We start from the raw sequence: 27767 nt of genomic DNA on the forward strand, positions 1-27767 counted from the left end.
GAAGGTGTGTATGTTTGGTGACGGTCAACCTGACTTCGGCTTTTAAAAGCAATCTGAGGAACGCAGCAGTGGTTAAGCGTGCAAATCCCATCCTTCAGAACAAAGCAGAGACGTCTGGCAACACCCAAGATGCTCTAGGAACTAATTAGGTGGCAGCAGTACAATCAAATCCGCCCTGTGGCTGACATGCAGTTTGGAAAAGGGGAGAAAGCTTAGGATCTGCGGTCTGACTGACTTCCAAAGTAAACTACATCAGCAGCTCACATTACATGAAATGTACCCACAGTATGAGGTTTCATACAGTCCCCTTATACTGAAATTACTATTTTCAGTACTGATTATACATTTGGGAATATACATAGGGAATAAGACCATTACTGTGTAAAAAACAAAACCCCAACCTTTATTTTTCACAATACATTTCAAGTACATGCAGAACATATTTACAGTTCTCCTTAAGGCAAACAGAAATTGGGTTCTTATTCCTGAGTTGCTTAGCACCAGTAGAAATAGCAAATAAAACCCCAGGAAGTGTTGTCTCTCCCTTTGAAGCAGCAGCTGCCTCCCAGGCAAAATGTTTCTGTCTTCACCTCCCATTTCTCGTAATGAGCTATTTTACTAATAATCTCTACCGCTATTTTGAGCAGTCTCTTCAGGCTCCGGTCTCCTCACAGAACCATCACACCAAGATGTACCAAACTTCCCATGTTTGTTATTTTTCCTTACATACTGTTTACTGACTAGACAGCACAGCAGTCCGTCTGTCTTTTCTGGTACATGCACCAAGGTCTTCTCTGCAGTTATTTTAGGAGTTCTGTACTCCCCAAAATACAGAGAAACCTCACGTTATCTTCTCATGTCTTTCTCACATGGGCTAGCTGCTTCTGCAGTACCAAGTCCAGATTAAAAGAGGCAAAGTTCCCCAGAGCCACTGGAGGTTTTTAGGGCTCGATTTCACTAGAGCTAGGGTGTGTGTGTGTGGTGTAAAATGCCCACTGAAGTGTTGACATTTATGAAGAAAAAGCGAATAAGGTTTGCAATGAAGAAAAAAAGCTCTTGAAGTCTGACTAACATTTGAGCCACGTGCATTATCTCAGGGCTTAAGACTTTTGCTACAACTTAGGATGCTGAAATTCCATGTAAATTATAAAGGGAGCATTTTCAAAGAAGTTTTGACATTCTTTCCAGCTGTTGACTGTGTCTGTCAAAACCCACTAAGTGCCTACAACGGGCACTTTTCTCCCATAACTTTTAAGAGGACCACATGATCTTAAAAAACGCATAGTAAGTGAAAAAGTTCCTATTTAACACGAAAGTGTAGCCCAAGCAGAAAGTCAATAGTGCAAAATGGGGGATGACCCAACTGTGCCTTCCTAAGCGACCTCTACGGTGGAAAAATGTTTTGTTTCAAATTACATTCACTGCTTTTTTTCATGCATTCCTGAACCTACAGTTTTTAATAAACTGTCAAGTACATCAATAATTCAAGGTTTCTGTTACCATTCAGTCTCTCTAGGTGCCTGTCTCCACTAATCAATGCTTATTGTGAATAATTTTTAAACAAACCTCATTATTTGCAGGTGTTTAAGTTAAACGTTCATTGAAAGAAACAGAGCAACCATGCCTTGATTAAATGTCTGGTTTAAACTAGTTATTAAAGAAAAAAAAAATCCACCCAAACCACAAGTAATTTGTTAGTTCTTTTCCAGTTATTACCTGCTAATATAAATTGTCTTCCTTCACAACCGTTTCATTTAGTAGCAACACACAACAAACAGCAGATTGCATTGGGAATAATCCATATCCAAGCAGTCAATTTTAAAGAGATTACCTTTAACAAAGAGAAGTGATCTTACAAAGAAATTCTTCACCAAAGGTTTGCTAATTCATTTTTCCCACGTCTGAGAGATTATTATGAACTAAGCACCTAGGAAAATACAATAAATGAAGCCAGACACTAACAGGAGCTCGTGAAGCATCCGACATCCCCCTGTAGGTCATCAGGAATCTGATTCCTTCTGGTAAGGTACTTCCCAGCAGAAGGTTTGAGGGTTCCCCACCAGATAAGCTGAATTCAGAAGGCTGAAAAAAAGAATGGTTGTTGTTCTGCACCTGGCAACACCTCTACACACCAAAACCAAAACAGCTTGCTGCAGGTAGCATGATTTGCTGCAGTGTCATATTTTTATCTTCATTTTATTTTCTACAATGTCACCTGCGTGCAGCTGTATTTCCAAGATCAGCACTGCTGATTATCTAATCAGTGTGTCCTCTGAGGAGATGCACTTTTTCAATGATTGTTTCAACACTAAGATGCTAGAGAGCTTATAACATTTCAGAAAGTCTTAAAAGAGTTTCTCCATGGAAAATCTTGATCCCCAGTCTATTATACAAAGCGACTGCACTGTATTGAGATAAAAACACTGTAACTCTTGAAAGTGATTGCTTGCCTAGTGGCTGCTCACCCAGAGACCTTGGGAAATCTTGTCCTACCACACCAGTTACTTTAAAAAAACTAGGACACTGACACTTGTCTGCTTCTTGCCTCTTGCATAGATCTGTCAGACCTGGTTGTCAGACAAGACAAAGGAAATAGGCCTCCGTTCAGGCTGTGTCTCTGCTACCCACTACACTAGCTGAGGAAACAGAAGCTGATTAGCCTCCACAGGCAGCTCATCAAGGTGAAATATTCCAGAGGAAGTCACACTGATACCTTTTACATTTGAGATGGTTCAACAGCCCTGGAGAGCAGACGCTGCACATCACTGACACCCTCTGTGTCTCCGCTTGCTTACAGTGCTGACTTGTACTCGTCTCTGATTTGAAGAATTAGCCCTACCTGCTCTTTCAAGGATGGCACAGGATTATCACAGTCTGAATCCTTTCATGCAGAAGGGAGAAGCTGTGGGCAGAAATAATCTTCTGGATGGTTCAGAGATGCTACTCCCAGAGGCACCACTTCCACACGCAGAGTAAAAGACACTGCTCTTTCTTACAGTGGAGATGAAACAGATTACATCCAGTTTATTTATAAAAGTTTTATACACCTGAAATATCACAAACATTTACAACTTTCCTGCTTTCTTCTGAGTTCTGAAAAGACCAGGTCATACAATTACACTGCTGTCTCCTTTGACTCTGATGTTTGCGGTGGTTTGAAGTTCAGTATCTCTTTGTATGTAATACCTGGAAAACAACAGAAGAAACATAGCGTTGCTGTCTGGTCAGAAAAGGAGCTGCAACTCCCAGCGTGGTTAGGTGCCGATCAAGGTGAAGAAGACAGAGACCTCTTCAGGCAAAAAAGTGAGAAAGAATACAATAAGTAAGGCAATCAGGGACCATGTTACCACTATTTTGCCACTTCAGTTTTGAAGAAGTAGCCCAATACTGAAATCTTGTAGATGCTTTCCAAGGGGTGTGAGCACCAGCATTACAGCACCGTGGACCATATGGCCAGAAAGTAAACTACTGTGCCTAGGAGCACAGCAGAATTATAAATCAAGTCCTCATCTCAGAGCCAAAATACAGATCTCTGAAGTAAGATGAAAACTAGATTCAGACTTAAATCTCTGCTGAGACAGGCTCTCACGGGGAGTGAAAGCATCTAACTGAAAATTAAGGCCAGCAACAGCTGCAGTCCTATACAGCCAACAGTTGAGGAACCTGTTGCCCTGTCCTACGCCCTGTAAGGAACATGTTACAGAAATGTTTTCTTTCCTGCATTGCAGGAGATAGGAAGGAAGACACATGGAGAAAGAGAGGAGAGGATCCATTGTTAGGAGGAAGAGAAGAAAACCTTTGCCGATAGTTTCTGGAGGACTTGATAACAGGAAACATTGGCTGACCAATAGTGTTTCTCTATCTTACTGCTACCTACTTATTCTGTTCCCTTAAAAGCAGAGAAAGTCAGCTGGAAAGGAGAATATTCCCATTTTTGGATGGCCTTTCTATCCGTCCATTTTTGAAAACATCACAAAACTAAACTCACGCTTCCACTCATCCAGGGGTAGATCCATGTTATCAAACGTGTCATCATATTTCTCAGCTTCAGTTTCTTCCTCAGGATCATGAACTGGTTCAAAGTAAGGATGCATCAAAGCCTCAGCTGCTGTGACTCGCTTCTCTGCATCCAGCACCAGCATCTTCTCCAAAAGGCTTACAGCTATTGAACAGCAAATAACATTGCATTCTAATCACGCCACTGATTCCAGCTTGTACAAAGTAATGTTGTCCTGGGGATGTTTTAAACATATAGACAAGATTTACAAAGCAGAATCATTGGGTGTTCACTCTGTAAGAGTCTTGTAAGGATATTTCTGAGTTGGGTGGAGCACCTGAAAGGAGGATGGGACAGCAGCATGGGCCAGGACACCGCAATGCCCACTTGCCACATCGTGGATTCATAGAATCACAGAAGCATTTTGGTTGGAAAAGACCTTTAAGATCACCAAGTCCAACAATCCACCTAACAATACAAGTCCAGCCTCTCCAACCTTCTCTCCCAGACCACGAGCAATTGTTCTTTACATAAGGAGCAGCCAGATGGCCAAAGAGGTGATAGGAAGAAATTTCTTTACATGGAAATGGGTAGAGTTTGCTGCAGCTAAGAAGGCCAGCAAGTTAGCCATGGTCAGAGCTCCTTTATAATCCTACTGTGTCTGAATATATCATTTTAACTTCTTAAGTACAGAAGACTCAATTATCCTAATTTATATGTTAATAAAGCCTGGCTTTGTGAGTGTTCAGGGCATTGGGGAATGGACAAAGCTTGGGCAGAGCCACTGCAGAGCTCTTGCTGCCTCAGGTCATGGCACAGTCATGCACGCTTGGTACATTCTTCTAGCTTATATCCATCAAATACAAGCCAGTTCTTCGCAGGAATGCACAGATGTTTCTCAGGATGTATTCATTCCATGACTAAAATGTCAGCTTTCTATTTGCCTGCATTTCTATTGTAGATCAAAATGAACTTTCAGAATTATATTTTGAATATAATACACAGAAAAATTTATTACATATATTTAAATCCCCACGGCTCTTGGGAAAGCTGCTCCAGTAAAACCAATAAGCATAGCCTGGATTGGAGCCTAAAGCACAAAATACTTATTTTTTGACTCTCGAATCATCTGATTCCTGGCAGGTTCTAAACCTGGCAAAGATCAGCCACTAGAATCAAAATTATGAATTATGGAAAGCAAGAGGTAGAATATCACGAGAACCACCACGTAACCTGTCGCATGACTGACACTTCTGCTGCCTCCAATGCAAACACAAGAACACCACAAATTGTGCACATCCATACAAACTGTCTTACCCAAAGGATTCGCATACTTCAAGACGGATGCAAAATCTTTTTTCTGGACTTTTGGGAGGCTTTTGATATAGTTTTTTGCCTTAAAAGAAACATGAATATTTAATTAGAACTTTGCCTCCTTTGCAATGTGCTTAGTAGGTAACTTAACAATGCTTTGGTAGCACATTTACAAATAGAATATTTTTTGTCATAAACTGTTGAAACTGTTGAAAGAAGCTTTTTTTAAAATCGCACCTTAAAATTGTGATTAAGAAATGATATGCAAAGTTTTCATAATTGCAGCTCAATATCTAATATATTAATTAGAATAAATATGTATGCATCATTTGAAAGAGGATCATATTCTCTAGAAGTGTATCTTTTACAGTAATTCATTAGTATTTACATTGTACAGTTAGTCTAATGATTAATTTTAGGTTCTTTATAGTAGGAGCTTAAGGATTCTAGAAAGACATCCACACAGGAATAGGAAAGAAGAAGTCAGAGACACCTACAGAATGACTGGGTCCTCTGAATAGGTTCATATTTTCAGTACTTTTCCAGTAAAGGAAGTAATGCATCTGTTCAACTGTTTATACACTCCACGCTGCATACTTTGAAGTATTTAAATATACAGATTTTTCAGTGTTTTGATCATTTGCTGTTTCCCCTTAATGTCCAGTAGTTATTTAGGGTGTGAAAAGCATTGTAAGGCAGATTATGTACTATCATAGGTGATTTCAGTAGTCAACACATATTATCTCAGCCAGTTTAAGAACTGAGAATGGCCTAAGTAAAATGAAGACATGAAAAACAAACTGCCAAAGCAGAATACTCACATCTTGACTTTGCAGTTTTTGCACAAAATCTTGAGTTGGTGTACCCATTATTTTCATTATTTCTGTGAGTTGGTCCAGATCTGAATACCAGAAATAAGGAACAAAGTCTTTCACCATAGGAAAACTTGCAACAATTGTGTTTCTTTGTTATCGGAGGATAAAACAAAAATAACAATGCAACAACTAAACAGAAGATTTACAAAAGATGAGGTGAAAACTCACCAGTTTTCTTCCAAAGCACAAAGACATTGAAAGCATCCAAAATAAACTATAAAACTTGGGACCACACAACTGAATCATCTGCAAACTCTTTTAACATCATCAGGCCTCCTCCGTATTTTTGGTCAAAAGCAGTTGAAAAGTATTGGAGTATCCGAACAACCAACACGTGTATTGTACGCATTGCCCTACTCTACCCAAAGGTGAGGTAACTAAGAGGGATTAAAGCAATTGCAGAGACAGGAAAAGTCACAGGGAACACTGGGTGGTATGTTAAACAAAACAAAAATCAGAGGAAACCAGTCTTTGTTAGTTCTTTTCCACACTGAACAAGTTCAAGAGGAAAAAAATTAATTCCCTTCCTCACCATTTCCCACTTGCTTAGCTTGATTCCACATCCTGATATTTTGGTGATCAGTAATGGGGATAAGGCATCAGTACATCCCTTGTATTCTGTGTCCTAAACCAGCACAGAACAAATCAGCAACATCATTAGCTGCTTTAAAGAAGAAACATCATATTTAGAGGCTAATGGGGTAGAGAGCAGCTTTGCACCTCATCTGCTATTCTGATAAGAGTAGCAGGTGAGATGCTAGAAGCTAGGTCAGAGCTCAAAGCATGTGCAGATTCCACCAACCCCTGAAGAAAAAGGAAATGGCAGGTCATGCTGATGAAATAAATCAATAAATAAAAAATATCACACTACCATACCAAATTAGGAGTGTAACCTATTCAAAATACTAAAACAAAAATCACTTTTTTTTAAAAAAATATTCATCTACCCACAGCTGAACTGAAAGCTGTATTTCCCTGACAAAAGCTAATACTGATCCATATGCCTGAAGGTCACCATTATACGCTAGGGTAATTTTATTCCTAACGCAAGACACATAATTTCATCCAACAGTTCTGAAATATCCACAATCCAATGTAACTAAAATATGAGTCTTTCCACTCTTAAATTTACAGGACAACTTGAAAATTATGACTCATTTGCTTATTTACGTACCAGAATGCCAAGGGTTAGCACTAGTTGAGAAATGCTCTGTGTAAGTCAGCTGCTGTTCTATGGCATGCATTTTACTATTTTCTTGTTAAGACCTAATGCATACTTAAAACTTTTACAGCTGAAATAATTTCATCCATTCTACTCTTCCATAGTTCCTTTTTTTTTTTATGAATGCAGTCTTCCTTTTTAATGTTTTTCATCACAAAACAAGAATAATACAATCCATGTAATGAAGCCCTAACCTTACACACAATACTGAAATATATATATAAAACCCAAATTAAACAACTGTAATTCTGTGATTCTATAACCAAGTATTTGTAGATAAGCAATTTATTGACTGGAACTCCACAAGGTTCCAAGCAGTGAAAAATGATTAGGCTGAACTGTCAAAGATACAAAACTGTTAAACAAAACAATTAAAAATTCTTGCTGTATTCTATTAATGCTGTCTTCCATTGTCTGTCACAACCACTATTGCCGACGAAGTATCACCTTAGGTTGAAGTAGGGCTGAATCTTAACTGTTGTCTTAATTCCTCAGCAATGAAATATGATCAAATTTTCTCTAAATCTAAAATATTTTACTAGGTATTACTTAGATAACATTTTCTGACAAAAGTCTCAAAAAGCTTGAAATGGACTAGCATGTGCACGTAAGTCCATATGCTACACCAGCACTTTATCTGTGTGTTCTGGAGGTGTGGAAACTATTACTAAAAAAAATAAATAAATCAATATTTACCTTTTCTATTATCACTGAACCTTTTACCTGATGATCTCTTTCTCTCTATGTTCAGTAATATGAGTTTTAATTTGCTGATGTGCAAAATTCATACAAATATCAAATAACTAATTAAATAAAAAGATGCTATCCAATATAATATTATTTTCAATTTATGCTCATCAGTTTTTCAACAGACCCACTGTATCACATCAGTGCCTCTCATCATTTTCTTACTTTGGTGTCATAAATTCACTGAGGAAGGATACGATCGTTGCCCTTGAACAGAGGCCTCCCTGTTATCATTTCAGCCATTATACAGCCCACAGACCAGATGTCAACTGAAAAAAAAATCAACAGTAGCATTAAATTACTGAATATTTGTCCATCTAAGTGTAAATAAAGTTTAATTTAAAATATATTTTTCAAGAAGTGTAATGTTTACCTTTACAGCCTGTTGCAATATAAATGAGTGCCTTGCAGAGTATGATAAACTACAGGGAAAACTACCAGACTTTCTGATTAGCAAACAGAAGATAATCTGGTATTAGGCAGAATCAGTTTCTCACTAACAAGCAGATGCATGTGGTAAGTATTTTCTCCATGCTTTCAAAAACTTCTATGGTTATCCCAGCATTACTTAAATTCCCCCCTTTTGCCATTTCCCCGTCTGTTCAAGTTGTAATCAGCACATCTTTGCAGAAAGATTAGTCAGTGCAGAGCACATGTTTGTATAGCAGGCTTGTTTCCAATCACGTTGGAACTTTCTGTGAGTCTTAGAAAATATACAAACCAGACAAACAAACAAAACAAACAAACAAAAAACAAAGCAAAAAACTACAAACCAAACCAAAACCACAACCCCAAATGACTGTCTGCAATTTATCTACAAGTAAGTTTTTCATAATTAAATTGTAATGTCCACCTCCAATTTCTCACTCACTTCAGAAACACAGACTTGCCTGATTCAGTGAATGCTTCAGCTCTATTAGGACTTTTCCAAAGAGATGCTGACCTGTTTGCGTGTAATGCATCCAGTTAAGTATGACCTCTGGGGCTCTGTACCACCTTGTGACCACGTAACCTGTCATCTCACTGTCTGTATGCCTGGCCAATCCAAAATCCAGAATCTGTAGTGAAGCACAAAGAACATCCAAGACAAGCCAGTTATCTATTTCATACAAATTTTAAAAATGCAGAAAATAAAAGACTTGGAGCTTCCTGCAGAGATTGGGTTATTTTTGCATCTTTTTCTCATTGAAGTGTCTTGTTCTCATTTTAAGAATCAAGACAGGTAGGAAGGAGCTTTACAATTTTTTTTTCCCTGTTAGATACTTCCATAGAAATACTTAAAGCTGTAAAAACAGTAAAGAAAAAATTTCTTCAATTAATGATTCAAAAGATACTGGTCACATTCAATCCTAGCTGTGGAATGGCTATTGTACCTTCTTAGAGCTAAAAGAAAAGTACCCATCCTAAATGGTATCAACTATTGTGATATCCCAAATGGCACAATTATTGAAGAGCATGTTCCAATAATATTCTGAAGTAAGGACGTATCATTATTTTTATTTTACGAGTAACTCATACAAGGGAAAGCTTTCTCTAGGTTAAATTGAAAGTCTGGATAAAGTGTAGGGAGTGACCATTATTTAGTCCCACTGAGTTCCAGTCTACTGCTACAACTACAGAACAACCCTCTGTAAGAAATGCAAGGCTAGTACAATTTTTTAAAAGATTACGTACAATTTAGCTTGTTTCTAAGACTCCCTGATACTTACCTCTAGATATAGCAATGTACACAGCAGCAAGATTACAAATAAATGTCACAGCTTTTTGTCAACCTCTACAAAAGTGGCTACCATAAAGGCCCACCTGTGTGGACCATCAAAAGATGGTGCCAAAAGACATGGCCAGCACTGAGCAGCACTCCTGGAACGAGTCTGCTCACAGCTTACCAGCAAGTTCACGCTACTAACAAGAAGCAGGGTGTCTTGGGTGAGAAAAGTCTACTCAAATCATCCTTTGCAGATACTTAAGTATGCAGTTCTGCATGAAGGGCCGTTCGTTTCCATGTGTAGCAGGCTTCATATATATATTGACACATCAGAAGTTTTTACTAGGAGCACCTGTGTGTTACTATAGCAGAATGATGTGTTTGTAATGCTCTCACTGTAATTAAACATCTTAAAATATTTCACTTTTCAACATGACAGTTTCATCATCCCCTGGTGCTAACAGAAAGGAAAATTGTATTTTCATTCACAGATCAAGAGTATAAAAGGTCATGGCATATCTTTATTGCCACACTTGAAGTATCATTTCCATAACTTCCCCATAACCACTGACAACCTACCTAGCAATTTAAAAAATTGAACAGGATGCAAAGGGAGAGATTTTTATTCTTGCCAATAAAATACAGATGACTGCAGCCAAAATTCCCCCTCAGAACTTCGGGTACCTAAGACTTTGTTCTCAAAATATTTGCAATTGCAACATACACACCTTCATATACAGCTTTCAAATTAGCCTACACATACAACACCCACTGTATCTTCCCAGTAACACTGGGAGAGAGGGAGAGGGGTGGAAGAAAACAGAGTCTTGTGTAGCAGGTCAAAAGCCTGTCAAAAGGCTAGTCTGGCACAACTTTTTAGGCCTTTTTCAAACTAAGGCTTGTAACATTTGGAGTTCAAGACAGCTAAGACAGAATTTGGGTCTGTATTTTTATAAAGGCGGAAAATGGAAGCAAGAATTTTTGTGCATTAAGCATTAACTTTTGGATTTCTTTTCATTAAAATATTCATTAGGCTCATTAACGAATGTATCCTGCTAGAACTTAATATCAACGTGGTACCATTTAACAACAATTTTCACAAAAAAAGTGTTACTCTCATGCTCTGCGTGATCTCCAGGTTTTCAGCTAGAACTTCTAAAGAGATTTCCAAAGCAAGTTGAAATCCCCTTTTATAATGCAGGGATGATGAAAGACAGAGCAAATACCCCATGGCTCCTCAAGAATAAGTTCCCTTTCTACTCAGCGAACTTCATTTTCCTAACTTGCTTCAGTAACCACACCAAAAATAATTTGTAACTTCAAGACTACGGAAAAGGCAGTGATTTCCCCTAAGGCACCCTCCACTGTCACTTTTCTGAGTCCTATGTGGCAGGTGAGAGAATCTGACAAGGGAGCTGGGAAACCCTGAAAAATAAAGCTGATTATTTATTAACTAATTACGAATTCAAGGAACTGTCCCAGCTTGCCTACAGCCACACAGCTGCTGGAGCTGATGCATGGGAAGCTGCAGGGCTCACAGACACAGGGGAAAAAGGGTCGGATAACCCTGGCAGGATGGTTTTGTGCTAGCGTAAACTGGCTTTCAAGTGTGCTCACAGGACGAGGTCACATCCTATGTATTACACCTGGAATGCTCACACCCAGTCAAAGTCAGATCAACTGTTTCAGCGTAAGAGAGACCACAGTTAAATCCTTGCCCTGGTATTTTTATGCGCACTTCTCAACATTTTATAGTTTGCTTTCTGTTTATAGGTTGGAGTTGCCTTTTGATGGCCAGTATTTCCTAGCTACAGATCAGCACATTTCTTCTGTATATGACACCAGAACTTACCATAAAACCAGGGACAGCATAATTTTGCCCTGAGAGTCAAGAAACAAAAACTAAAGCTTAATGCTACATTTTCTCCTTGACATTTCACTAAATCACGTTCTGGTATAGAATTATTTGCCTCAGTTTATCTAAAAGCTTGCAAATGTCCAAAGCAACAGAAAAATAAGTTGTGTTAAGTAAGGAAATACAGTGATCATGAAGGAATGTCTTAGACCTGAATTGCATCTCATGATCTGATTGTACAGATGGGGGACAGAGGGTGGGCAGTGAGGGAACAACTGGTTTTCTAGATTCTTTTTTACCACACTGGGACTCACTCATAGTTCGCCCATGTACAAGCCAGAAAGACAACGTCTTTTTGTCTGAAATAAGGAAATTCTGAAAAGACAGGACCCTGAACATTCAGGTCTGCTCTCCTCAGTCTCTAAAGAGCAAGCAATTGTATTACAACAGCTACTTGCAAGTATATAATTTTTATGTTAGATGCTAAAAAAAACATTTTTGCACTCTTGCATCAACTTTTATTTTATTTAATTAGAGAGTGCTTCAAAACTTCTGATCTTCCTCTGTATCTGCTATTTGTAGAGTTAGACTTTCTGTATGTATTCATTCAAATCTGGAATTCTCACGTAACAGAACTACTCCCAGAAAGTCTTGATCTTTTTAGGGAGAAAGCTTTGGCCATAAGCCCTAAGTGTACTTACATATCACGACACAAAAGTCCCCATTCAAATTTACTGTTGTTTTATGAGGATGTATATGCCAGTCACTATTCAAGCACAGGATAGAAGACATAGCTTGATTTCATAATTAACTGAAAAGTCCTGTTTAGACTTCCAGATTAGACCTTAGCTAGAGTTAAAAGAAGGTAAGTGGCAAAAAAATCTAGAAAACTAATAACGATCTATTAAAATACAAGAACAGAATTAACAGGACTGGAAGCAGTCTGAGGCCCCTATCTTTACACTTGAGAGAATAAACTATATTCCTAAAATGAGCAATGTTGAGCACTACTTAGTTTATTATCATACTTGATAATGAACAGTTTGCTTTTTTTTTTCAACAAACTCATTCTACACAGCTAAATAGATGCATTTTTGCTAGGTCAGGGCACACTGCATAATTAATTCTGAAGTACAAATATCCTTTCTAACAGACTTTGGAAGATTTCCAGTACAGATAAGAAACTGAGTAATAAAGTCAGAACAGTTCAGATTCAGTATTTTAGTTCATTGATTTAGAAGGAGGCTTGAGGTGACAAACATGCAGAAGAATTACTATTCAGATGGACTTTACTGAGGACATTTCCAAGGAAGATTCAGCAGGAGTGGCAGTGTACTCTTCAGGACAGGTACCTTCCACAATGGGTGCTACAGTCCCAGTCTCCAGGAGAGCATGCCAGCTTTCCATACTGTGAATGGGTGGGGGTGTGCACCATCCTTCCACCACCTCTGGATGGAAGCCCAGGCAGGTGGAAGCCAAAGGGAGGCATGGTCTACGCTAACACTTCCCCCACTCCAGATAAGCAGCAACCAGGTAATGTGAGAAATGCCATAAAGTGCACCTGTCTTGCAGTATACCAACAAAACAGTTAATAGCTGAACTACAGGAAGATGAATGAGTAACTGACTCCCTTCAATGATTTTTTTTTCTTACTACTTCAATTAAGAGCAAAAATCAAAACTGATGTATTCCTCCTATGAAATATGCTAGTCTGCATGCAATTGATACTGTCAGTTTTAACAGTGCAGAAGGAATCACTTTCAAAGAAATATGATGTTCTTGTTCATAGTGAGCAGTATTTGATTCCTCTCGTGCCTCTCTGAAGTGATTAGCTGCAATGTATCATAAAAATAGTTCTCCATTACAGCTCTTATATGGCTGTAACCATGACATGAATCTTTCTCAACAAGGCTGACAACTACAGCTACACACATGCATGGGCCCACAGCTACTGCGTGGACTGCTACATAAACACCAAACCAAAAGAAGTTCAGTTTCAGTTCTCACACTGCTTGTCACCCATCTGGAAGGACTGAAGCCACCAATCACTCCAACACCACCACAAATAAAGCCTGTGGCACTGACTTCCTTACCAGCAACTCTGTACATCCTGGCATCAATCCGCAGCTCTTCCCTGTTAACTCTGTGTACTAATTTCTCAGGGTGTCCTACCTGGACTTCAGGTTTCCAGCTCTGACATCCTGCACAACATTTCTGATTTGTGGTATAGCCACTCCTTGTGCTTGGCCCTGTAAGGATCTCAGAAACTGATCATCAGCTCTGCCATTTGTATGAAACATACACTGACTTCAGTCAAGGATGTACAAATAGGAGGCTAATAGTTTTTCAGTGTTCAGGGCTTTATTTCTCAAATAAATAATAATAAATCAAATAAAATAATAATATTTTTGTGGAGACTGAAGTCAGACAAACGGGAAAATATTTATAAGGATCAGTCTCCAGTCACTTTTGTTTACCACTGTCCATCTGATCCTCTTCCCTTCTCCACGACTCCTCTGAGCTTGTGGACTGAAATCCTTACCTAACAGTGAAACTGGCTAGCACTTCTACAGCTGTTGCCCTCAGTGTTTTCTGTGGTGTTTTTTGATACAGTTGGCTACTTTTTTCAAATAAACATATCCTACCTTCAATTCACAGTCTTCATTTACTGCCAGGTTTCCGGGCTTTAGATCCTGTAATCACATTCGAAATGGATGTTATTTATTTCTTTTACAGCAAATAGAATAAAGCACACTTTAAAAGTATTTATTTCATTTAGGCTAAGTGGTTTTCCTACAACTGTTTAGAACAGCAACAAACAAAACAATCTCATAAATCTAAATTAGAAAATTAAATGTAACAAATAACAGAAGCAAACACACAAACTTGAATATGAGTAAGGTTTTTTCCCTTGTGTTCTCCCCCCAGACAAATCAACTTTTTTTGTTTGTTTGTTTGTTTAGTAGCCAGAAACTAGGAAAATACTTGTCAATGAAAAGACTCATTCATGTTAATGTGCATCAGGTTTGCACATAAATTCGCTGCCTTTAATAATGACACCACAAAGTTAAGGATTCATGTATACATAGATGAAGTAAAATAAATTTCCTTCACTATCTCTGGATTATACACACTGAATATGAAAGTATACTTTAAAAGACTCCATACATACCCTGCTATACCTAGCAGAAGTACTGATGGAATCAAACAAGATTCTATGTAAGAGCCTGTACTGTCTTCTGTGAGAAAATTAATTTCCTAGCAACAGAAGTCCACTGAATGGCGACTACAACATTGAAAAAAAAATCCCTTATGTCTCTTTAACTACTGGAGAGACTTCTAATGATGTTCAAAAATTGTACTTCTAAGTTTAGCAACAAAGGGCAATGACTCAATGACTAAGAAGTTCTTCCAATGTCAGTGACTTATATATTCACAGTTATAAACAGAAAGAAAAAATGAGAAATAATTTCTCCCTCAGCTTTTGCAAACCTTTAGTTTGCCACACATTAGGACATGACCAGAGAATCATAGAGTGGCTTGGGTTGGAAGGGACCTTAAAGATCACCTAGTTCCAACCCCCTTGAACAAGATCTAATCTAAACAAGACTTTTAGAGGAGTCTTCTCTCTGAACTTTTGAAGTCATCCAGCTGTTTCATACAAATGCTTTAAGGTCAGAGGGGCTTTGGAGAGAAACAAAGGCGCGAAGAGCTGCAATGAAACTGAGAAGTTCAAGTATCATCCAGAGAGAGCTTGGAAAAAGTTTAAGCAACTGTACAATTAGTTCATGATCACAGCCGCTACAGAAATGAAAATATCAATTTATTGCATTAGTCTGGCAATTTGCATAGCTTCCATGTCCAACTTAAAGTGCCCAACTTGCACTGATGTAGCCACAACACCTTTTGTTTCTATTGAACAAGAAACCTAAGGCGCAATCAAACTTAAACACTATAAATTTAAGTTCAGGCAGACTTAAGACCATGCTTATACACAAACTGCAGTCACATTGTCAGAATATAAACATATTTCATATTGTTTCCACTTACCCTGTGAATTATGCCTGATGAGTGAATATACTGAAAAAAAAAAAAAAAAAGAAAGCATTTTTTAGTTAATTAGGTTCTGACTTTAAGAAGTTGCCTGGGGAGTGGGGAGAGAGTACTTTTTCATGATGCTAAAGTAATCTGAAATTAGAAAAAGTTTACTTCCTTACACAGAAGATTTTTTAGCGTTCATGTAATTAAAATTGCATTTTGCCCTACTCATCCCCAAATAACTACATGTCAGTACACCAGGTTTGCGTACTGTGTAAGATTGTGCAGTTTTTCTCATTATTCCTATACATAAGATCCCGTTTCTAGTAATTTTTGGCACTGCAGAATCACAGAATGGCCAAGGTTGGAAGGGACCTCTGAAGATCATCTAGTCCAAACCCCTGCCGAGCAGGGTCACCTAGAGCACGTTGCACAGGATGGCATCCAGGCGGGTTTTGAATATTTCCTGAGTAGGAGACACCACAACCTCTCTGGGCAACCTGTTTCAGTGCTCTCCCACCCTCACAGTGAAGATGTGCCTGCTCATATTCAGCCAGAACTTCCTGTGCTTCAGTTTGTGCCTGTTGCCTCTCATCCTGTCGCTGGGCACAACTAAAAAGAGACCGGCTCCGTCCTCTCGACACCCTCCCCCCAGATATTTATACACATTGATGAGGTCTCCCCTCAGTCTTCTCTTTTCCAGGCTAACCAGACCCAGTTCTCTCAGCCTGTCCTCGTACGACAGGTGCTCCAGTATTTTGTTCATCTTAGCAGCCCTCTGCTGAACTCACTCCAGTAGCTCTATGTCCCTCTTGTACTGGGGAGCCCAGAACTGGACACAGGACTCCAGGTGAGGCCTCACCAGGGCTGAGCAGAGGGGGAGGATCACCTCCCCTGACCTGCTGGCAACACTCTTCCGAATGCAGCCCCGGATACCGTTGGCCTTCTTGGCCACAAGGGCACATTGCTGGCTCATGGTCAGCCTGCTGTCCACCATGACCCCCAGGTCCCTCTCTGCAGAGCTGCTCTCCAGCAGGTCACCCCCCAGCCTGTACTGGTGCTTGGGGTTATTCCTCCCTAGGCGCAGGACCCTGCACTTGCCTTTGTTGAACTTCATGAGGTTCCTCTTGGCCTAACCCTGCAGCCTGTTCAGGTCCCTCTGAACGGCAGCACAGCCCTCTGGGGTATCAGCCACTCCTCATGTCATCAGCAAACTTGCTGAGGGTGCGCTTCGTTCCATTGTCCAGGTCGTTGATGAATATGTTGAGTAGCACTGGACCCAGTACTGACCCCGGGGGACACCGCTAGCTACAGGCCTCCAACTAGACCACCACTGAGCACAACCCTCTGAGCTCCGCCATCCAGCCAATTATCAGTCCACCTCACTGTCCGCTCATCTAGGCCGCACTTCCTGAGCTTGTCTATGAGGACGTTATGGGAGACAGTGTCAAAAGCCTTGCTGAAGTCCAGGTAGATCACATCCACCACTCTCCCCGCATCCACCCAGCTAGTCATCCCATCACAGAAGGCTATCACATTGGTTAAGCATGACTTCCCCTTGGTGAATCCATGCTGACTACTCCTGATCACCTTCTTATCCTCCACGTGCTTGGAGATGACTCCAGGATGAGCTGTTCCATCACCTTTCCAGGATGGAGGTGAGGCTGACTGGCCTGTAGCTGCTGGGGTCCTCCTTCTTGCCCTTTTTGAAGACTGACCTGACACTGGCTTTCTTCCAGTCCTCAGGCACCTCTCCTGTTCTCCACAACCTTTCAAAGATGATGGAGAGTGGCCTGACAATAACATCAGACAGCTACCTCAGCACCCGTGGGTGCATTTCATCAGAGCCCTTGGATTTGTGGATGTCAAGTTTGCTTAAATGATCTCTGACCTGATCCTCTTTGACCAAGGGAAAGTTGTCCTTTCTCCGCACTTCCTCTCTTGTTTCCAGGGTCTGAGATTCCTGAGGGCTGATCTTAGCAGTGAAGATTGAAGCAAAAAAGGCATTCATTCTCTGTGTTTCACCTTGTGGTACCTTCACTAGGTACCAGTGAGAAGAGTCTAGCTCTGTCTCCTTTACCTCCCTGAATCAGATACATATAAACATTGGTAAGAGGTGCTCCAAGCCTTGTCCAGGCAGCCCAAACTTTTTCCTGAACAGAGGGAAAAAAATTCCCTTCCCTTCACCTACAAGCTATAACGGTACCCATACAGCTAAGACTGTGACAGGGCTCTGTTGCTACAACGGCACAAAGCTAACTGCCCTGCCTGAGTCCTTTTCTGAAAAGCTTTCTGTCCTCTGGCTGCCCGAAGTCCCAGATTCAGCATTTTACATTTGCAGTATAGGGTAGATCAGTTTCTTCTGCCTATTACTTCAGAACAGGCAAGCCTTAACATCACCCCTCGGAATTGCCAAAGTGCTTCACAGGATTTCCTGGGGCGACCACAAGGGGCTGAGAGAACAGAAATGTTCCCCAGAGCACAGGCTGTAAAACCACTACAGCAAATGAAGAACTGTGAAACTCTGTTTCTGTCATGGATGTGCACGAAGTGCATCAGGATGGGAGGAAGCAGATGCAAAAAGAGGAAGTTTTTCAGCTGTACAGAGAGGGTACAAGTATATATATATTTAAAGAAACTTATCTATAAGTAGCTAGGCTCCCAACAAATGGATGAAAAGCTGGCGTCTTCTGCCAATAGCCATCTTTATCAAAGATATCACAATGACTACTTACATTCTAAATCATCTCAATGTCTTTGTACGGAAGCCTCCTGATTTTCCAGAGCAGATGCTAATAATGTTCTACAGGCTATTTTTGCTGGTATGACTGTACACAGTAAGGAAATAACTAGCAGACCCAGAAATTTCTGCACATAAGAACGTAGCATGTAGAAACAGGAATTAGAAGGACTGCACCCTTTTGAGTTTTTGTTAAGGTTCTGGGGGAAGAGCATGGTTTTGTTGGTGTTCTCACCCCACTGAAGGTTTTATGAGTGGTCACAGCACCAAAAGTCATGTTAACACTTTGGGGAGAACGTATATATTTTCTAAACACTTCTCTTTATACAAGACTACTGAGATTACGTGAAATAGGACTTTTTGCAAATGTTAGCTTTTTTGTAAACTGGAAAACTGGCATTGAGCTGCAATGTTTCTTTAGCAGTATTTTTAACAGCATTTTCTTATCTGCTGGTAGGTAACAGCATTGGAACTATGTTAGTCTTAGCTCATAAAATTTTCCATTTCAGTTCAACAGCCTTCTGAAACAGGATCCTATTCTTGCTGATTTTCCTTATTGTTATCCATTTGTTGCCAGATTATTCATTGCTCGTGCCGTAAAAGCACTCGGACCATAGCAGACACACCCTTCACAGTGTTATTACCATTCTACCTGAACAGTATTTGATTCAAGAATCCAGCTACACATGTGCAAAGTGCCTTGGAACACAGGAGCTTTGTGCACAATCCTAAAGACAATTTTTGGTAGCATTCATAAATCCTCGATAGCTAGGAAGCTATCCAACAGTTGTCAAAATTCTAAGCATTCTTGTCTGCATATGTAATATCTACACAAAATAAAAATCTAATCAAAAGGGAATTAGAAAAGACTCAGGAAGAAGTATTCTAGGCAGCATGCAAAATGAAACTGAGGAGTGACTTGGCAGGGAAAGAAAAACTGAAGAGGAAATGGGTGAGGGGAGAGAAGGGAAAATGGTGAAGCTGGAAGAAGAACACAAAACTAAAGACAGTAAATAGGGATGAGAAAAGGAGAGGACTGGAGGAGGTAACTATTATTAAGCTTGAAAAGGTAGGTGTTTGTACAGCCCAAGAGCTATCCTTTTATTCTCAGTGTACAAATAAAGAAACATGACTGCCACCCACATCCTCAGACCTCTAGGAACACGAACCCAACTGGCATTCCAGCAGAAAAGGGACCCAGGATTGAAAGAGCTGAAAACTCCAGTCCCATTCCACCTACACAAGGACATTTATTTTCAGCTTGCCTTCTGTATTCTTTAACAATATGAAGCTTTTCTGTCAAACAAAAAAAAATGACAAAAGCCCTTCCAAGTTGCAAGCATATCCAAGTACTTTACAGAAAGGACAAATGCATACTGAAGTTAACAGCTGTATCACCACCACCACCACCACCCCCTGCCAAAAAAGAGTCCATCAAAGAAAAAATGTGCAGAAAAACAATACACATTATAAAATGAGAGGCTTAGCTTGGGTGGGATGTTGAAATAGTTTTACAACAAAGATCTACAGAATTGCATATTCCTCCTTCCCAGGTGTTGCAAATATTTTCCTCTACAATGCCTCAGCCGAGCACTGAGTATACGCTTTGTTTCCACCTGCCTCCAAAGCAAGCGACCAAAGTAAACACAGATGGGCTGTCTTTAATTCAGAAACGTTAGACCTGAAAAAGATTTACATGCAAAATATTGTCAAATCCTTTCTTAAACAGCCAATTAACTGATATTGTTAAAAGAAGCATTAGAAGTCAAGTTACTGACCCATTTTCTTTTTCTAATGTATGCTAGCAGTACTGTTTTCCGCTTAACCCACTTCCTAGCACAGGCCATGCTGCAAGAATCTCTCTGAAGTAAAAAGCCCTGGAGCATTCTTACCGGATAATTTCTTAAAGATACTTCCAGCTAGGTGTGTTACTGGGGCTGGATGAATTGGTGCAAGAAGAAACCAAATGCAACAGATGTAGACAGTTCTCAAATGTTTGCTTTGCAATATGGAATGACAAAAAATAAGAGTTTAGCACAGTTGTGCTCTTCAAAAATGTGAGATAGGGATTGGAAAAGACACAAGACATTCAGGTGAACCACTGCTAACAGAAGATCTAATGCAGCTGCTGAGACCAGGCTGCAGGTTCCAAGCCTGGATCAGAGGCGAATTTGCCAATTTCTCTAAACCCGGCTTTAGTTTGTGTTTGTATTTGTAGAATGGAATTACAACATTTAAATGCCAAATGGTCAGATAAAAAAGGTAATTGCTTAGTATATGTTAAAGGCTGTATCACTTAAATTCTACCAAATGAAGAACGTAAAACTGTAGGTAGGGTGAAGGAGAAATGACTAACACAGGAGTCAAGAACAAAATGTATTTACTAAGTATTGTGATGAGAATAAAACAATTTACTTGTCCTTCTTTATCTGTTAAGTACAGAGATACAAAGGAATTTTGTGTACACTGTTACTGATGTTCTTGTCCAGGGACAGCACTATGTCCTGCAGTATTATTTATTTAAATAGCATTTGGCAATACCAATACAGATCTGAACAAATCAGCACCCTGACTGATGTGACACACTTTCCTGCATCAAAACCATTGCTGGATTTCCACTGTGCAAGCACATCCCTATCCAACACAACCCCCCTTCTAGCACGCCAACTCCACTTAGCTTTGTACATGTGCAGAGGAAAGTCTGCCTATATGCTGTGTGTTGCAGGACCATAAAACAAAAACTGTATCGTGCAAGGAACAATCAAAGGAACCACATTCAATCCTAGACAGAGCCATTCTATGGCCTTGTTACAAAGCATGTCTCCAGAACTGCAAAAGGAATTAAATGGCCATCACTGCAGGAGAGCCTGGCTGCAGCCAGCAAAGCTACGTCAAGGGATTTACAACAGTAACATCTCACCTGAATTCTGAATTCTTGTTGTTCTGAATTCTTGTTTCTTGCTCAGAAAGGCATTTGAATATATAAATAACACAGATGTGTTCCAGAGAATGACTTACCTATTCACATTCAGCAGTGAGCTTTAGTGCTTAGCAGAACTGGACTCTTAACACACAGGGACCAAAGTGACATTTGCTGTGGTCCTTGAACAGCCATCACAACCAGTGTGAGCACCTGGAGTCAGTGAGGGTCACACTCTGTCTCTGTGACAGTTTCACTCCAAAATACCACACCTACAGGTTAATAGATATGTATGGCGCACATATACCACACACGTATGTATGGTATTAACATATACATACACATACACACTCCCCACATCCCAATCCCTTATATATATATATATATATGCTCTTCAGCAGAGCACAGAAAGATACTACACTTACAGCAGTGATCTACTCTGATCTACCATGTCTAGCCAACAGGATATTAAGTTTGGCTTGTCTCAAGTCAAGGAAGACCTGTCTCTGAACTCTACAGCTGTTTCATTTGCAGACTCTGTACCCTCCAACCAGCCACAGAAAGAGGTGTGGCAAAGCAGCACCACAATCACCTACTGGGGAAGAAGGCAACTAAAAGTCACAGCAGGATTTTCTGGTTTATGGAAATAAGGCAGTCATGGTCATCCTGGATCAATGTATTACAGACCTTGAACAACTACCCCAGATCTTTTCTTTTTGCTTGAAAATGAAACAAAACAAAACCAAACCAAACAAACATAAAAAACAACAAAAACTAAAAAATGTTACACAAAAAAAACAAAACAAAACAAAACCAAAACCAGCCCCACCAGGTAACATTTATTATCACAAAACAATTGCTATGTAGAATGTAAATACTTGTACCAAACCAGGCGAGATAAATGTTATCCTGCTATCAAATGATAAGTATTTATAGCTCTCTATAATGGTTTACTAGGAAAATAGATTGTGAAATGAAAATAAAAGTGGCAAACCTTTAAGCCTTTTAACATCTGATATACAAGGAACTGGATTCGGTCTTCAGTTAGTTTCTCATGCTTCATTATTTTACTTAAGTCTGTTCCCATAAATGGCATGACAAGGTAGCTAAAAAAGAAAGAAGGAAAGAAAAAAAGGACAGAATAAGTCTGTTTGTCAAATAAACTGAAGTATAATTGTATGTTATAGTGAATTATAGATCATTCTGTTTACCAAACAATTCTACCACCTTCCCCCCAGGCCCTCCAAGTTTCTGAGTTTTCATCTTTTAAGACTGTCATGAAGAGTTATCGCACAACCTTGTCAGTGGTTATGGAAAGTTGCTAGTTGCCAGGAGAGTACAGACACTGAACTAGATAAAAGGCACCTAATCAAGAGCCACATGATACTTCAAAGATATCTACGCAGAAAACTAGGACATTCACACATGATATTATCTATCTCACTATCACAGGGTAACCAAACTGCCTAGATGGTTCATTCTAATAGATGAGGTCAGATGTAACAGAGATTAATTTTCATCTAGGATCATAACCTCCTTTATCTTTGGTACTTCATACTGGTGAGGACATCAGCAACAGAAAGCCTGAGAATGTCAAGGCGGCACTTCACCGCTAGTCTTCGCCTAAGGTACAAACCTGTTCTTTGCATTGCTTGTAGGAAACTCAGAGTCTGTCCTTAAAGTCAGGCCTGGACAGAGGCAAAGCCAGTCACGTCTGGCACCAGAGGATAAAGTCACCAGTTTTCTTCACAGTATGAAGAAAAGCAGATGCATTTTCATCAAGAGAAGGATTAGATGTGATCGTTGTTTCATGGAGACAAGTTTTACTATGTAGACTTAAATAGGTTTCCTCTGGTTAAAATATACAAACAGTATTTCTTTTGATTTCTACTTTTAAACCCGCTCAAAAACTTCTTTTACTGTATTAGAGTTATAATTATAAACCAAATAGATACTGAATATAAAGTCAAAGGCAAATGGGACACTTGGACTTATAGATAGTATTTTCAGCATTCCCTAGGTACCAAACCTTTTTCCCCAAGTCTTTGGGGACCAGGCATCAGGTTCCCAATCCAAGCATTCACAGACAAATTTGCTACTGTTTGGGCAGAAAATACGTGCAATTTGATTCAGTAATTATATAGGACATAGCAAATATGGAGAAAAGAATGAAATTTTTTCTCTCTCTTCAAGCATGACCCACAAGATACTTATCAACAGACCCAGTAACCTAGAAAACTGAGTTTGACCTCTGCTTTGCTGATGTTCTTGGATGTTGAAAGCATATTAAGATATCCCCCCCACTCATATTTATTAAATGCATTTTCCCAGAGGTCATGAATATTTGAAATGAGCCAGAAAAAGACATTAGTGAGTGTTACAGAAAAAAAAAAAACAGAGGTAGAAGGAGGTGAGACGAGAGAAATAAATAAATATCTACATGTCTTTTACTACCGGCAGTGACCTTCAACATTCATTAGGATTTTGCTAGCCTGTTATCACCTGCACAGATCCCAGGGCTCTGGATGGATAATGAGTTATGTAAACAGACAAAGTTCAACAAAATATATAACCACCAAGCACTGTAAAGAACAGGGCAGGAAGACTATTTTTACACACACGCAATGTGCTAAGTTTACAATTTGATGATTTCAAATCTCTAACAGTCAAACTGATAAATGGCAGGGAAACAAAATGTAAGGGAGGGAAAATCCATTCCCACCTGAGTTTGTAAACTCAAATTTTAGTAATAGTTTATGAGCAACGCATTGGAATAGAACAATAGGATAAAACATTAGCAGCTCACTTGAACACTTTGTCTTCTACTTAAAATTTGGCAAACTTATGTTTATTATTAAATATGTATTTACAATCCTGAAGTCCTCAAATAATCTGAAAAGGTTAGGCGCTTGGTTAACAATTCGCTTCAATGTGGACTTGATGCTTATTGAACGCATTTAAGTTCCTTGCAGTTCCAGTTAAAACCCCCACATTCTTACACCATGAGGAGTAGCTACCTGCTCTGGCACATTTTGTATGACACAAGAGCAGACAATGCAAGGAATACAGTTAAAGAGGATGAAGAGCAGCTGTCCAGTAGGACTTCCATTGGTGAAGATTTATGCATCTCTAATTTTGTACACTACATCAGTCAGCTGAGCTTCTGACTCTGAAGGAAAATCAACACAAGCATGAGCAGCGAAAGGATGTTGACTGTTCCTTCATAAAGGAGATGGGATTTGTCTTTAATCATCATTATACTAAGTGGTAGAGCAAAGGAGCAGGTGATAGAGCAGCAGGTAGAGTAGGAGCATGCTCCCCTCTGGACAGGAGGGCTATAAGTTAGCTGAGAAACCCAAGGTCTCAGATAAGATCAGACCTGGGGGCTGGCTCTGGTGAAACCACCTGCCTTACTTCTGCTACGTCTACCCACAAATCAGCTCGAATTTGATCTTTATACAATAGGCCACAGATAACATCTCATGGCTACTCAGCAAAAGGAAAGTCTCCCTCAAATAACTCATCTGACCTTTCGTTCACAAAAGCTGTTTCTCCACTTTTGTTTCAAATGTACACACATCTAGCCCTGTGCATCTCTGACAGCTTGCCAGAAGTCCTGAAAGTAAATTTTGTCCGAGGTTGTAGTTTTAGCCATAAATGTGTCTCACCTACTTGACTTGCACCTCCAAAACTTGGAGGATGATTTTAGGCTCACATTTAGAACACAATCCTTGAATGCTAACCATACACACGTGCATTTTATTACACATGTTATGTAATAAGCTAGCACTACAGGCAATATGGACAACATCTTTTTTTGGCTCAGTGGTGGCTTAAATGTATGAACACCTAGTCCATGTTTTCTGTGCTTCATTTTCCTCATCTTCCTGTCAGATAGCTTTCTCTACTAGCATACAAATATGCTGGGTTGTTTTTTAAACGCAGGTACATTTGAAGAAACCCAGCACAGTTCTACAAATGTAACATGAAATCTCCATTAAGCCCAAGAGGCCTTAATGGAGATTTCTGACCACTGTTTCTGTAGTGACTTGGATTCACAAGAACTGCAGCAGGATCCATACAGACACTATGTATCTGGTGTCTGAGATGCTGCCAAAAGGGAGACATCAGAGAGATGTACATGCCTGGTGCTAGAGATGATCTATATCATGTACTGCTTGGATCATTTTGGCCTACGGGGTTAGTCAAGAGGGAGTGCAGACCACCCTCAGCTGGATGTAAGAGACTGTAAAATCAGCACTGGGAAACCACACAGGGAGCACAGCAGAGCAGAGCTCAGATATTCACAAAAAAAAAACAAAACAAAAAAACCCAGCAGCAACAGCAGTTTTGAATTAATTTTAGAATTAGGATGGACCACACTGGAGATATGCTATATAGCAGGCATGACTTTCAGACTGCTTGCTTGGTTAAGAATGGCTCCATCATTTGATCAGTCTGGGCCTTAGGGTACAAAATCAGATCTTAAAAAGTGGGCTAGGCAATCCATCAAACTGTGATTTACCAAGGCCTCAAAGAAGTATTATGCACCCGATAAAACAGATGACTGGTTCTAATGATAGTCTGAAAACCTACTGCTTTTGAAGATGCATGTAACAGTTATATTAAGATGGGATTCAGAAAAAGCCATGAAGCAACGGGTTTGTAATTCCCCATTATTAAAAAATGCAAACAACCAGTCCTCCAAACAAGCAACACTCCCCTGCTCCCAAACCAAAACAACTCAAAACTTACAAGTCATTAAATTTCTCCAGTGTTACATCTGGTGTGAACACATCCAGTATTCCAATGACCTGAAAATAAGGGGAAGGGAGAGAAAAAAACATGGATTAATACTGCCTTAACACAGATTCCTGAACTGCGTAGTGAGTGGAGAAATATGATAAAAAACATTTTCATAATGAGACTAACTACAGGCATAAAGATGGCAGAAAGGATACCTGATTTAGTGCCTAGCAACATCAGGATTCGTTATGTGTTATTTTTTAACTCTAAGGGCCAATTTTGATTAAAAAAATAATGTATTTACCTAAATAAAAGTTCAGAGGCTTACAATTTTATATAAGAGGAGAGAGTATCCTTTAACCTGAATGGCTTAAGTGTTTAAAATAAACCAGATATACTAGTTTATAATCTGAAGCAGTCAGAAGTGCTACTCACCAGCTGGGCACGCATTGACAGCAATGCAGACCACTTTAAGCGCCTTCTCATTTCACTTGTGAGGCGACTTAGGTAGGCAGATTGCAATCCTTAACTGAGAGCGCGAACAAGAAACTAGATCTAAACTCTTTTCATTAGAGCGTGCATTATCAAGAGCTTAACATGATTTACTCTGGCTTATATCTTGGGTTCTCCTTAAGAGCATTTTGTGTCAAACAGCGGGAGCAGGGAGGGGAGGCCGAGGCTCTGCCAGCAGCCAGCCAGTGGCACTGGGCTACTCGCAGCCTTTCCCGGGTGCAGGCTGCCACGTCGGTACTGGAGCACGGTATTTGGGGCTGGTGGGAACGCACGCTGTCTACAGCAGCAGCTTTTTGGGTTGGTCCTTTAACGTGCCTCTGGCAGCTGCCTCCTCTAACGCAGCTTTTAGAGGCAGGCCACGAGCTCAGGGTTACTGTGGTACCGAGAGCTTGAAAGCCACGCTGAGAAAAGGCATCGAAACAGCCGTGACAGAAATGATGACATTGGGCCTGTAAGGCAGACTACAATGCCATCACCAAACTCATGCCAGGGCCGTCTGGCCCTGATTTCCTTGTTAATGCAGACGGGTTCCGCGACGGGTTTCTGAAATGTTTTTCAGAAGCTAACCACTTCACCAGGGAGCGCCTGTCTTCCTGCCGTCAGCACGCCTCTGGAGCATTAACCACTGCGGCCGGCTCCGTATGGGAGAGAAAGCAACAGTAACGGAAAATGAAAGAGAATACAGGTATTATTCCTCAACGACTTGTAACATTTATAACCTTATTCAGACCATCTCCTCGGCTGTATGGTTTAGGGATTACACATCAGACTAGAACTGTACAAAATTAGAAACTTTAAGAAAGAAAACATGGCAAACAACATATTATGTCTTCTGATGTTACCATCAAAGTACTAAAAGTGCCACAAAATTCACTTTGATAACAAAGCAGGACATATTTGGGACATTATTAGTATGTCTTAATTGTTCCTCAAAATGGAGATCTTTAAAAAATTATGTGGAAGTAAAGAGAAATGCAGAGAGAGCTGAAATGCTGTAAAAGATAGAAAGACAGAAAGATGATAGAAAGAATGATAGAAAGAAAGAAAGAAAGAAAGAAAGAAAGAAAGAAAGAAAGAAAGAAAGAAAGAAAGAAA

General features: G+C 39.8%; 1 protein-coding gene across 1 annotated transcript in view; it reads right to left on the bottom strand.

Annotated features, from left to right (window-relative positions):
* Positions 1–382: 382 nt before the first annotated feature.
* The window catches only part of MAPK12 (mitogen-activated protein kinase 12), a 36881-nt gene continuing 9496 nt past the window's right edge, over positions 383–27767 (bottom strand). The window contains exons 3-12 of the mRNA XM_083821525.1: positions 26169–26227; positions 22408–22519; positions 15766–15795; positions 14361–14408; positions 9099–9213; positions 8353–8424; positions 6133–6212; positions 5315–5393; positions 3989–4162; positions 383–3186 (exon numbers count right to left, since the gene is read on the bottom strand). Of these exons, the coding sequence (XP_083677651.1) occupies positions 3116–3186; positions 3989–4162; positions 5315–5393; positions 6133–6212; positions 8353–8424; positions 9099–9213; positions 14361–14408; positions 15766–15795; positions 22408–22519; positions 26169–26227 (840 nt within the window). The 3' untranslated portion in view covers positions 383–3115. The remainder of the gene's footprint in view (positions 3187–3988; positions 4163–5314; positions 5394–6132; positions 6213–8352; positions 8425–9098; positions 9214–14360; positions 14409–15765; positions 15796–22407; positions 22520–26168; positions 26228–27767) is intronic.

Source organism: Anser anser (assembly GCF_964211835.1).
Source record: "Anser anser genome assembly, chromosome: 1".
Lineage (NCBI taxonomy): Eukaryota > Metazoa > Chordata > Aves > Anseriformes > Anatidae > Anser > Anser anser.